Below are 13,441 nucleotides of genomic sequence, written 5' to 3'. Positions count from 1 at the left end.
CCGTGGATTAATCCATTCTGTCCTAAACCTTGCCAACCCTGGTTATATCCCTAGGTTTTAATATTCAATTTTGACGCTAAATCTGATAATATTCGCGAAGCTAGTCGTCGAATGTAGTTTAATGGAAGGATTAACTGGTTTAAACAAAAGCAATGGAAGCTGTTCTACGATTCCGTGTAATTTTTAATTATCTTAGGCATTTTATTTTTGAAGTAATTAAAATAGTAATTAGAAGTAATTAAAGAATTATTTCGTAGTCATGTTTAGTGTTGTAATCTGTTACATTTTGATTAATTTAATGCATACAAATAAATTGCAGTCGAGGTAAAGTTTTCGATAGCATTGAAAACCATACTCTGGAATTGATTCAGCGAATTTTGTTTCGATTATTTTCATCAGGTGAAAGGTCTTTTAGATAAAAACTCGTTTTAAGAACTTTAAACACCTTATTGATCTTTATTCCTTTTCCCCCCGCGCTTTTTTGTGTATGATGCAGATTTATAATTAAAGATTGCTATTGATATGTTCTTAATTTTTAAAGAAATTGTGGTAAATGAAATTTTTTAAAATTTAGACGGATTTAAATATGGTATTTTTATGCGTACTTTCATCTGACATGACAATGGATATGGATACCGCATAGTTGCCAACTCATAAGCTTCTACTATGATTCTCTGATAGATTCATCTAAAATTTAAACCGTTAACCCATTTTGGCGATGTTTTTCCAATTTGGGGAACATATCTTTTTTTTTTCCTTCAAAAAGAGATTGTTTAATACTTTTATTCTTTAGGAATAAAAATATTATTTTTTAGCTTAATACTTTTATTCTTAAAAAACTTTCGAATTTTTTCCCAGAACGAAAATTGCTCAGTTTCTTGAATTTCGTTCGTGCTAAATTTTAAGAGTAGCGTTGTCTCCACCAGTTTGCAATAAACTCAGTTCTCTGCGGTTACTAAAATACATCTGACTAGTCACGCTCTTTGAACTTGTTTCCAAGACGTAAGAAGGGTGTTATTTTTCATAAAAGACTAATTGTTTTAGGACTAGCATCTATCTCCTTTAAACACAGACGAAGAAAAGAAAACTGAGCATAGTAGAAGCAAGTTCTACTCTCTCTTCGTGCAACGTTCCAACGGAAATAAGAACAAAATTAGAATAAAGAGGTTGCCACAAACAAAAATAATTTGAATACGAAACTTGTCTAAAGTTAGATCTGTACTGCTTTAAACTCATTTTTGTGTGAGACTTGGGAAGTGTAAAGTTTCTTAGTTATTTCTTACACTGCAGTAGTTAATCACTAGGAAAAAATCCAAGTAATGGTTAATGCATTCCCTGTAAAAAATATTCGTTTATTTTTATTTTAACTATTTTGAAATTGCCTTTTTATAATGCTGTTTATCTATAGAAATTGTGTAATGTTTTGATTTACATTTTCTTTAAAAAAAGCTTTAATTACGTATGCTTTTAAAATATCACTCATTTTATCATTTGCTATTTATTTTAATGCACAGCTTAGAGGTACCTTTTTTAAAAAATATTCGTATATTTTTATTATAATCATTTTAAAATTGCTTTTTTTATTAGGTTGTTTCACTATTAAAATAGTAAATTTAACGTTTAAATTTACGTTTTCTTTGATAATGCGTACTTAAATTGCTTTTAAAATAGTATTTTTTTTATCATTTACAATTTATTTTAATGTATAATTTCGAGATGCTTTAAGGCTATTTTCCCATTTGCTTTCTTAAAAATATTCGTTAATTTTTCTTTTAACAATTTTTAAATTGCTTTTTTATGAGGCTGTTCATCTTTACAAATAGTAATTTTAAAGTTTAGATTTACATTTTCTTTAACAAAACGTACCTAAATTACTTTTAAAATATTTTTATTATCATTTACTATTAAATTTAATGTGTAATTTCGAAATAGCTGTAAGACTGTTTTCGTTTTGTTTCGTTTTTTTTTAAACAATTCGTATATTTTTATTTTAACCGTTTTGAAATTTTCTTTTTTAGGCCCAAAAGATAGTATAATGTAGCCCAAAAGATAGTGTAAAGATAGTAGAAATGTAATGTTCAACTCCGAAGCATTGTAATTTTGAACCCGATCCAGAGGACAATGAAACTCTTGGATCAGTACCCCCAGATGTATTGATTTGTTATGGGAACATGGAGGACTTTGCGACTCGACAGATATCACGTGCATCAGTCACCATTTACCACACGGGGAGTTTTCGGCCGGCGGGCATCGAACCCACGAACTCTTGAGCATGGGCCAAGTGCCCTACCAACCAGGCTATCCCTGCCATTGTGTAATTATGAGTTCAAAATTGTACATACCGATAAAAATTCCCAATTTTTAATTAAAACTANTAGAAATGTAATGTTCAACTCCGAAGCATTGTAATTTTGAACCCGATCCAGAGGACAATGAAACTCTTGGATCAGTATCCCCAGATGTATTGATTTGTTATGGGAACATGGAGGACTTTGCGACTCGACAGATTTCACGTGCATCAGTCACCATTTACTACACGGGGAGTTTTCGGCCATCGGGCATCGAACCCACGAACTCTTGGACGTGGGCCAAGTGCCCTACCAACCAGGCTATCCCTGCCATTGTGTAATTATGGGTTCAAAATTGTACATACCGATAAAAATTCCCAATTTTTAATTAAAACTAGAGTTTCCTGTAAAAATTACTTCTCGCACGGCTTTTGGGACACCCTGTATGTTGAATAGTTGGTCCTGCCTACATTCGAAAACGTCTTTTAAGTGAAAACATACAACCCTTTCTGTTTTGGTCTCTTTGAAACTAAAAATTAAACATTCCAAAAAATTTTTAATTTTACAGTTTTCAGGGGTCTGTTTAGAAGAAATTTGGGTCCGTTAACGGACCCTTCACAAAATATCTTTTCATAAAAACGGACCTTTCACAAAATATTTTAACTTAAAAACGGACCCTTCACAAAATGATTTTTCTTTTAATCGGACCCTTCACAAATTTGTTTATCTTCATTATTATTTTGTTAATCGAATAAACCCTTTCCAGGGCAGAAAATTAGAAAGATGGATGTAAACGAAATAAGTTTTGTCTTCGGCAGACGATTCTTTCATTATTCGTCCGAAATGAATATTCTGCGTTCAGCAGTATAGACTAAATACCAAATATTTGTATGTTGCATCTCTAATTTAGAAGCAGCAATTGTTGTTTATTTTTTAAAATTTAATTTTTTTAATTATAATTGTACAGTGTTGAGCATAATCTTGTATATCTTTAAAATTTAAAAACTCCTTGAAAAAGTTTTTTTTTTTTTTGCAATAACGGACCCTATTTGCACAAATTCAACGAAAAACGGACCTTTCACAAAATGTCTGGACAGACCCCTGGTTTTAAAGTGTGATTTCCGACGTCTAATTTTTTTAAACTTTCTAACGTCTATTTTAAAAAATGCATATTTTAATGCGCATCGTGACTTATTTTTTTCTTTGTCCACTCTGTGTATTTAAATAAATGCACGAACGTGATTTAGCCAAGGCTTCTTTACAGCCTCCACATTTATTATTTATTCTAGTACGCGTATGTATTTTGTTTTTAGAGTTTGCGTGCCTAAAAATCATAATTTTAACAGTCTGCACCTTTTTTCACAGTTTTGTTGTGCCCAAACCAAGGTTTTGTATTAAAATTTTCCTCCTTGAATTAATTCTATTTTTGTAAATATATATGAATTATCCTTTGGTCAATTTCCATGGTTGGATCTTAAAATGGACGTGTTGTTACATGTTTCAAAGAGGGTGGTGAGTTATTTTTTATTTTCGACAATTCAGCGGTTGGTAAATATTTTGATCCTAACTGACAATCATGCAGGAAATATTTAATCTCGCTAACCACTAACCAATGTTTTCGGAGGAGCGGTAAATTTCCAAACTGGTTAGAGTTTGTTTTTAAATGTTTCCTTTAAAAACAAAGATCACACTGGATATTTTCAATGAAGTTTTTTTTTATCATGGCATCAAAAGGCAAAAAGAATAGTTAAATGATTAATTAAAGTTTACTTAATTACAATAAAAGTAATAATATTCAATTAGCTCTAAACAGAAGAGCAAATGGTGTGAAGTTGATTGGTGTGAATTACACTTGGGGCACATAGAAAACACCTTTTGTTCTTGCACGTATAAAAGTCTACGAGTATGTCTACTGATGAATCTAGTAATGGTGGATAATTTTACCGAAGTCTTGTACCAACAGAAGCTGCTCCTTTCTTCGTATCCATGAATCGTTTTGTCGTATCTGCTGCTTTGACAATTGGCATGCTCGTGGTTTTGGTGCGGTACCAATAATATCCTATTCTACTAATGTCTGCTGCCAAGATACCTTGATGGTCTCGTCCGTTATTGCATCAAGGCGATTGCCATAGTAATTTTGCACAATTTTACTTCGAAAATCGTTTGTCCAATTTCAGCCAATCACATCTTGTGGTAGGAAATAGAAGAAAAAAAACACTTACTGGTTCTAGGTACAGTAAAGAATGGATACTCAAATATCACGAAATTTTCTTCGTTTTTGATGAAACCGTTTCTTGGTATATGCTCTGAGTGAATTTAAAGACATTAAGGATCAAAATTATCAAAATTAAAGACATTTTACGGCATTCTATTTCTTACCAAAGAAAAAAAAAACGAAGTAAACTAGTACACCTTTCTAATAATCACTTTATCGTAGATATAGGTAGATCAATCCATATAGGTAGATCAATGGCGCCCTGACAACGTAAGACAGATGAATAAATTACACCCATACCCAATTCTGGATTCGATCCCGGGATCTACCTGGTGTGAGGCTATCTTACAGGCCAATCAGCTTACGTCGTTCACTGAATTTTCGATCGTCTAATCTTCCTTCTAGCTTTGTCAGTCTAGTTGTTAACATTCATTCTAGCTTTGTCATTCTAGTTGTTAACATTCATTCTAGCTTTGTCATTCTAGTTATGAACATTCATTCTAGCTTTGTCATTCTCGTTAACAATCTTCCACAATGTTCTACAAAGAGGTTTCGAGTTGAGGAAACACATTCGTTATATACTATTTGAAAGTTCGCGTTTCGTCGCAAAGTCACGTGATTTCGTGACGAAATTATTCTCAAAATGAACGAAATACAACTCGAGGATTGCTGAATCGTCAGAAGTGCGAGTTTTATTTTTGAGAGTTTATATTTGCTGTTACGTGAGAGGTGCTTCATTCATATATATTATATTATTCGTTTCAATCATTTGGAAATTTTGCTTCACCTGATTTTGATGAAATTTGGATTGGCCGTTCCTGTACATAAATTTTTTTTCGGAATTACAAAAAATGAACAGCTCACCTTCCAATGCTTGTTCATTTATCAAAGTGTCATTGTTCAAAGTTTATACAAATACTATGATTGGAAGCATGTAACAAAAATACATGATATAAACGTTTCTTTTTTATTCCATCGATATTTTGTCAGAAAAACCATATTCACTTTCACTGAATACTAAAAATGCAGTTTTGAAACTCCATTTTTCAATTATGCACAAACTCCTATCCAGTTTTTCATATTTGTAAATTTTTTTTAATCAAATTACTCCATTACGAAGTAGTCGATAAAGTGAAATCATATATAATTTTGAATTTCAATACATTTAATTAACATAATGATAATAATGTTAAAATCACAACCTTTTTAGCTGTACCTTTTGCAGGAAAAATTCTAGAAAATGAAGACTCTAGTCATTATGGACAATAATAATTTGTTTATTATTAAAACATTTCAGATGATTAACGATAAATCTTCATATATTAGTATAAAAAACCGTACATAACAGTATAAGAAAGTATAAAGAGATTATATTATAGCTCACATAGAGAGAAGCAGTAACGAGAAGTTTATAACATTTTTAAAAAGTAGTGAGCAACATCACATTTTCACTCTTTTTTTTTATTTTTTTTTCTATTCCTACTATTAGTTTACACACTCTCATATATCGTGTTCAAATTTTCGACCGTTAATAAAATACTTCTTATTCATCCACTTCAAATACATTTTTTTAAGCTTATAGTGGAGGACTCTTGATGTTAATACAGTTTTTCCAAATATTAATGCATTTATTAAATAGAGATGAGCGAAAAACGGAATGGAATTTTCTGATGGGTTAAGCGTTAGTCATCTATATATATATTTCTCTTACACGGCGACAAAAAAAAGCCTCATTACAACTCCCCGAATGGCAACGCTGGAAAATCGACCCATGATTGCCGCTAAAAATGTTACATGCCAAATCTAGCTGAGGTGGCTCAACATATAGCTCTTTTAAAAACGGAAACTGAAATAACCAGAGAGAGCATTCTCGCCAAATGTTATCTCTTCCGAAATTCACCTTATCAGCTGCGGCAATCTCATACTATTAAGCTAGGCAGAAGTGAGTGGTCTTTGTCGATAGATCTCTATTTTAGTATTTTGTCGAAGGCGCTTTTTTTTCTCACGAATTTATATGTTACGAATTTATTTGACGATTTTTGATTTATATCACGGATTGATTTGTTTTATTATTGTTATTAGTTATTCATTGAAAAATGTGTCTCAGTCGTGCTGTTACGCTTTAAGATTTTATACTAAAGCACATTTCTAATAGGTTTAACGAATTACGTGTCATTTATTTGAATTCAAAATTATTTTAATGACTTAGTATTTACTAAAAAGATGTAATTGTTTTTTTAAAAAAAAGTTGTTATATGGATTTGAATGATTGTTTTGAATTCTTAAGAGTTTTGTGCATTTGCAATGTACCTAAGTTAGTAGCGAGAGAAGCAAACCATATAAGAATGCGTAGCAATTTTCGGGGGTTTGCGAGCGTTAGCGAGCAGGGGGCGCAACCCACTAATTGTTTTAAATTTTACTATAAGTGATTCAGTTTTTCACATATTTTAAAAATAACATCAGTGATAATTTCTAACTTATAGCTCTATTTGAACAAAAAAATAGTTTATTAGTCACATTTAATTATTTTATATTTGCTGTGTCCGATATATTCAATAACGAAAGCAAGTTGGTCCACGTCACCAAATTTATACTTTTATAGTTATTTGATACCACGCCCCTTTTTTTTCCAATTCCCACTATTNCCCAATTCTGGATTCGATCCCGGGATCTACCTGGTGTGAGGCTATCTTACAGGCCAATCAGCTTACGTCGTTCACTGAATTTTCGATCGTCTAATCTTCCTTCTAGCTTTGTCAGTCTAGTTGTTAACATTCATTCTAGCTTTGTCATTCTAGTTGTTAACATTCATTCTAGCTTTGTCATTCTAGTTATGAACATTCATTCTAGCTTTGTCATTCTCGTTAACAATCTTCCACAATGTTCTACAAAGAGGTTTCGAGTTGAGGAAACACATTCGTTATATACTATTTGAAAGTTCGCGTTTCGTCGCAAAGTCACGTGATTTCGTGACGAAATTATTCTCAAAATGAACGAAATACAACTCGAGGATTGCTGAATCGTCAGAAGTGCGAGTTTTATTTTTGAGAGTTTATATTTGCTGTTACGTGAGAGGTGCTTCATTCATATATATTATATTATTCGTTTCAATCATTTGGAAATTTTGCTTCACCAGATTTTGATGAAATTTGGATTTGCCGTTCTTCGATATTAAATTTTTTTCGGAATTGCAAAAGTGATTAAGTTATTCACATATTTTAAAAATAACCTCAGTGATAATTCTATAAAGAAAGCAAGTTGGACCACGTCACCAAATTTATACTTTTATAGTTATCTGATACCACGCCCCCTTTTTTTCCTATTCCCACTATTAGTTCACACTCTCCCTATATATATTTATGTATCTTATACAAATTTTCAATCATTAATAAAATACTTTTTATTCATCCACTCTAATTCAAATGCATTTCTTTAAACTTGATGTTAATACAGTTTTTTCAAGTATTAATTCATTAATTAAATTTAATTAGTTTTAGTTTTATATTTAGTTTTATGTAAAAGACCCCTGGAGTGCCTTATTGGCTCTTGGCATTTCCGGCAAAATTAAATTCCTAGTGCACTTTAGCATCCAGTCTCGGTGCTGCCATCTAGTGTGGCAGAAACTGGACGTCTAAATTAACATGACCAACGGTATCTCACCCATTGTGGTGGTCCTGAAAGAGTGGATACCACCTCTGGAGAACGCACTAGGTCTGCTCATCGGCAAGACCGATTGTGCAGTTCATTGGAAATAAAAATAAAAATAAAATTTATATGGGAGAAAAAATTTAAATATTTAATAAAAAGTAACTAAAATAAAATGTTTCTTTATTGACCTAAGTAGGAATTGTTTCTTTATATTTACTTGTTATCAATTCTCTCATTACTTTTATTTTTAAATATTTGAATTTAGTTACTTCAATATTTTTATATATTAAATGCTAATTTGAATTTTTTTATTTTCAGAGAGACGAAACAGAGAAGACCGTGGACGACTGCCGAAAGTTTTCCAGAGTATGCTTAATGCTAGTCTTCCTATTTGTCATATGGGGCTTATTTTACATGCCAATAAAGACTGTCTCTCACATTCCTCTGCCTGATAATCTGGCCTGGATGATAACTCAACGTAATTTGTACAGGTACATCGTTCCGGAAAACAACACCAGTCTCATCCTACCTAAGTCTCAGTGCAATGGGAGCATCTTCATCGTGGTCGTGGTCTGTTCCGCTGTTCCAAACTTCGACGCCAGAGATTCCATCCGGAACACTTGGGGTCAATACGCGGCTAGTCAACGCAATATGCAAGTCTTATTCCTTCTGGGAAAGTCCTCCAACGATTCTCTCAACGCTGCTGTCGCCAACGAGAGCAGCAAATACTCGGACATCATACAGGAGGATTTCCTGGACACTTACAATAACTTAACCCTAAAGTCTGTGATGCTGTTAAAGTGGGTGAATCAGAACTGTGGACATGCCAAGTACGTCATGAAAACAGACGATGACATGTTCGTCCACCTGCCCAATCTTTTCAAGCTTTTGAAGGCGAAGGGACACCAGAATATGCTGCTTGGTTGTCTTATTAAAGGTGCCACTCCCGTCAAAGACTGGAACTCCAAATGGTATGTCCCAGATGTTGTTTTCTCTGGCAGGACATACCCTTCCTACCTCTCTGGGACGGGGTATGTCCTGTCACGGGACACTGTCCCCATTCTTTTCCGAACTGCACTCGAAACGCCGTTTTTCTATTTGGAAGATATTTTTATAACTGGCGTGTGTGCCAGTAGAGCTGGTCTCAATCCCGTTAACCATGAAGGTTTTAAGTTCTATAAAAGGAAGAACGATTACTGTGTATTTAAATCTCTAATCACTGCCCACAGAATGACCCCGAAAGAGCTGGTCAAGATGTGGCAAAAGCTTCGATCTCCGTCCTCGGCTAAATGCAAGTCCTGAAGCGAGTGTGTGTTGATACGTGTGCATCTAGTTTTTATAATTATATTATTCAAAGTGAATTTATATAATTGCCATCCTGTGCTTTTATCACACGAGTTCTTAACCTATGAACCACGACTCAGACTTGGAAACAAATTACTTTGCATAAGTATAGTTTGTCTAAAGTAAGAACTGCCCTAGCCATTTGTCTGGACCCGTGGCGGTGACTGTGGTAACCAGGTATAACTATTTCAAGTAGGATGTGAGGCCACTGTTTAGGACAGGTTTTGGTTGGGGTCGGTTAGAGGAGGGTAATCTTTTACTCTGGTCTATTGTGTTAGCCCTAGAGTGAGGAGAAGCTACCCACCCTAAAATGCGCTATTCTTGTTTCCAATAGCAGCAGACAACCTCAGACTTTGTGGTGGGAGGAGTTCTTACCTTAGGCAAGCTATATGTTTCTTATTCGGTTTGATCATATCTGATTAATATTATGTTCTTAAACTTGATAGACTATACTTGACTTTAACAGTCACTGTTGCAAACTCACATCAGTTATGAAAATAGCATACTATTTGCAAAAAATCATTATTTCATGCCTTCGAAAAACAGCCTTGAGTATGAGCCATGGCTTCAGGATGTTAAGAACTCTTGTTTTAACACAAAGCACCATGTCCAGTTGTTTTCCATTATTGTAATATAAAATTGTTACGATATCCATTATATGGCGGAGCCGTATATTTAACGTTTACTTAATATTAAAGTAATACTTTATGTACTGTTTTTTATAAACACTCTCTGCCTATGTACATAATTGTTTTCTTTATATTATGAGAGAGAAGGGAGAAAAAAAGTTATTAGACCCATTATAAAGCATAGAGTTAGCTGTTGATAGTGATGCAGTGCAATACATGTAACTGGATTATGTTGTTATAAGTAGTTAAGGGTGTTATTCTCTATTGTTAAGAATATACCTGAGAATTTGTTAGTTGCATGAGTCATACATATCACTATGAGATTTTTGTTTGTAATTAATGTGCTTAATTTTTTTTATTGATTTTCCTGTATAGCTGCTTGGAAATATGGCTAATTTATTTGCTAATTATTAAAAATTTTATTTACATCTACTGCATTTCCAATAAATAAAATGTTATATATATATATATATATATATATACATATAGGTACGGTTGCCTATTGGTTTCCACATTCATAAGAGCAGTTTTAATATTTCCTTTATTCAATACTAATAACGTTTTATTTAAAGGTACAGTTTTTAAATAAATTATTATGCCCACTAAAAAACTAGATTTTGAAAAAGATTTAAAAAAAATTTTGAAAAATATATATATTTTTTTGCAGATAATGATTAGTTCACACAGTTCTAAATCTTATTTAGAACTGTGTTCTAAATCTTATTTGTTAAAGTCTAAAAAAAATTTGAAATGACTTATGAAAACTTGCAACGTTAAGAGCCTTATTATGACACATAATTCAACAAAATATTAAAAATTATCTGCACAATTTTTTGATGTATTTTTTTTTTATAAAATTCATCAGTGTTTGATCAGCTAGCTCTCAAAAAATTTCGTCATAGCAACGAAAAAATTATTTTTTTGGATGTAAAAATCTTGTGAAAATTTTTTTTTGCAGGCGCTGTGCATGCAAACAACATTTTATTTTTAACTAGGCTGTACCTGTTAATAATATTTTATTTATGGATGCAATACATGCAAATAACATTTAGTTAGCAAAACTAAAACTAACGTTATAGTCATAGACAATATGTTTGTAAATAATGTTTCGTTTCTATTTGTATTTGACAGTTTCGATTTATTTCTAAAAAAATTTTTTAATTATATCAAATCATTTAAATTTTTTCGTATAAAAATGGATGTTTTAATTTTTTTTCCTTTTTATTTTTATTGGAAATTTTTATTTATGCAGAATAGAAAATTAAATTAAAAAATATCAATTAAGAAATCCAATTAGTGTCGAAGTTGAAATCGCTAAGATAACGGGAATGCGTTCACTTTAATTGAATTAGTAAATACTAATTACGGGTTATGTCTACTTTAAGTGACCTTTCTCAGAATTGAAAATTCTGCGATAACAATTCATGTAGTCAATATTTTTTTTTTGTAAATCCAAAAGAAAAAAAAAACTTTTTACACGAAGCTCAACGAACAAAAGATTACTGACAGCATTTGTGCAGAAGTGTGCAATTTTTTTCATATAATTAAAAGGGTGCAGCACACTTCCATCACAAATTCCTAATCAATTCTTCCTCTTTAATAATTTTTTTCTTCCAAAATACCAGTATTTAATATTGCCAATTTAACTTACATTTATATTTTCAAGATGGAGTTCTTTATCTGAAATTTAATAATTTTTGCAATTTCTACATATTTTTTTAAACCTAAGGTTTGATTTCTTTGTTTGTACCAAATTCTATCAGAGTCATAGTTCCTCCTAGCAGTTTTTTTTTCTCTTTTGTTCCTGGAAATTTCTAGCTTCTAAGATTGCATCTTTAATTTAGAAATTCTTAAATTACCAAACAAACATGCTTCGACCCTAAATTCTGATATTTAAATGTTTCCTAAAATATACCCTGTTGACTTCCAACAGATTTACCTCCATTTCAACTAAGGAATAATTATTTGAAAGCAAATGCTGTTGGTTTACGTACCCTTGAAACCCGGTACTTATCCGTTAGCTTGACTTTAAACCAGAATTCTTGTTCTAAAATAGTTGCCAATTGGAGTCAAATTTAGCAATAAGTCATAATGAATATTCGTAATGAGTCGTAATGAATATTCAGTCATTGCCAATGCATTGAATTCCTGGTACTAAAACATTGAAATTGTCGCCAAACTTTGACTGGCACGCTGCTAACCGATGAATACCAAAAACTATTGATAAAATTAAGTGTCAAAATCTTATCAGAAATTAAATAGTAAGATAACTTCATTCTTAGACATATTTTCATTTTTTTTTTAAATATTTAGTTCCAAAGACGCCATTTTGCTCGAGTAGAATTTTAATTCTACTATTTTATTGTTGGCAATGATAATGTGAAATTCTTTGATATTGATTTAATGTAATAGAACAATGAAATAACTATAGTTTTAAATTGAATCTCAGGATCTAGTCAATAACCTAGAGATCACTGGTGTATTCAGAAGTAGGTGTTAAGCCTACTTATGTTTTTGTTGAATTAAGTAACAATGTGATTTGAAAGTTATGAATTGCGAAAATTTTGTTTTAAGTAAAAGACAAAACATTAATTGGATTACGCTCCGATACGATTCTCGTAGTTTCAAAATGAATTTTTTCGAAATTTTTTTTATATCTAGATTCTAGAGACTCGCTAATAAATAATCAGTTTCAGTATGCTGATAACTTAATTTCAGTTAGGATTCAATCATCCTTAAGAAAGTTCATGGCATCTACTATCTCTAGGTATAGGACTAGATGGTTTGTTGTATACCCATAGATAGTAGCGACAAAGAAGTTCAAAATTGTTCAGATTAGGGGTTGCAAAAAAGAATGATGTTACCACATTTGGCGAAGTTTCCTTGAAATCTCTTCGCTTTCTTTCACCGCATCAAAATCACGTTAGGTGCAACGAGGTGCGTTTCGTCTTTAATCTCCTCTGATATAGATTTCAGCAGATAAAGGTTTGCGGTTCGTTTTCAAATCCGTATCGATTAAAAGACCAAATTCATCAACATCGCGTTCCTTCTGATGAAATTTTGAATCACACTGTTGCTTAATTTAGCGTAATGTTTCTTGAAGGATAACCCTCTTTCAATTATATAATCTCAAAGTACGTCACTTTTTGTCAGGTTTTAAAATATGTTGGCTAATAAGTTATCTGTTATTGGGAAAAGATCACCGATTATACATTACTTTTATTGCTTTAACTTACCGAACAGTTTTAAAATAGTCTTGACTTTAATGTTTTTTTTTTTTAAATTATTTATTGCTGATTCACATTACATCGTATTAC

At 31.9% G+C, this 13,441-nt stretch overlaps 1 protein-coding gene across 1 annotated transcript in view; it reads left to right on the top strand.

Annotated features, from left to right (window-relative positions):
• The window catches only part of LOC107449783 (uncharacterized), a 51,867-nt gene that overhangs the window by 15,808 nt on the left and 22,618 nt on the right, over window positions 1–13,441 (top strand). The window contains exon 2 of the mRNA XM_021144816.3: window positions 8,470–9,450. Coding sequence (XP_021000475.2) covers window positions 8,470–9,450 — 981 coding nt within the window. The remainder of the gene's footprint in view (window positions 1–8,469; window positions 9,451–13,441) is intronic.

This window comes from Parasteatoda tepidariorum, chromosome 9 (genome assembly GCF_043381705.1).
Source record: "Parasteatoda tepidariorum isolate YZ-2023 chromosome 9, CAS_Ptep_4.0, whole genome shotgun sequence".
Classification (NCBI taxonomy): Eukaryota; Metazoa; Arthropoda; class Arachnida; order Araneae; family Theridiidae; genus Parasteatoda; species Parasteatoda tepidariorum.
The sequence above is the reverse complement of the archived record's forward strand: the minus strand, read 5'-3'. Positions and strand labels throughout refer to the sequence as shown.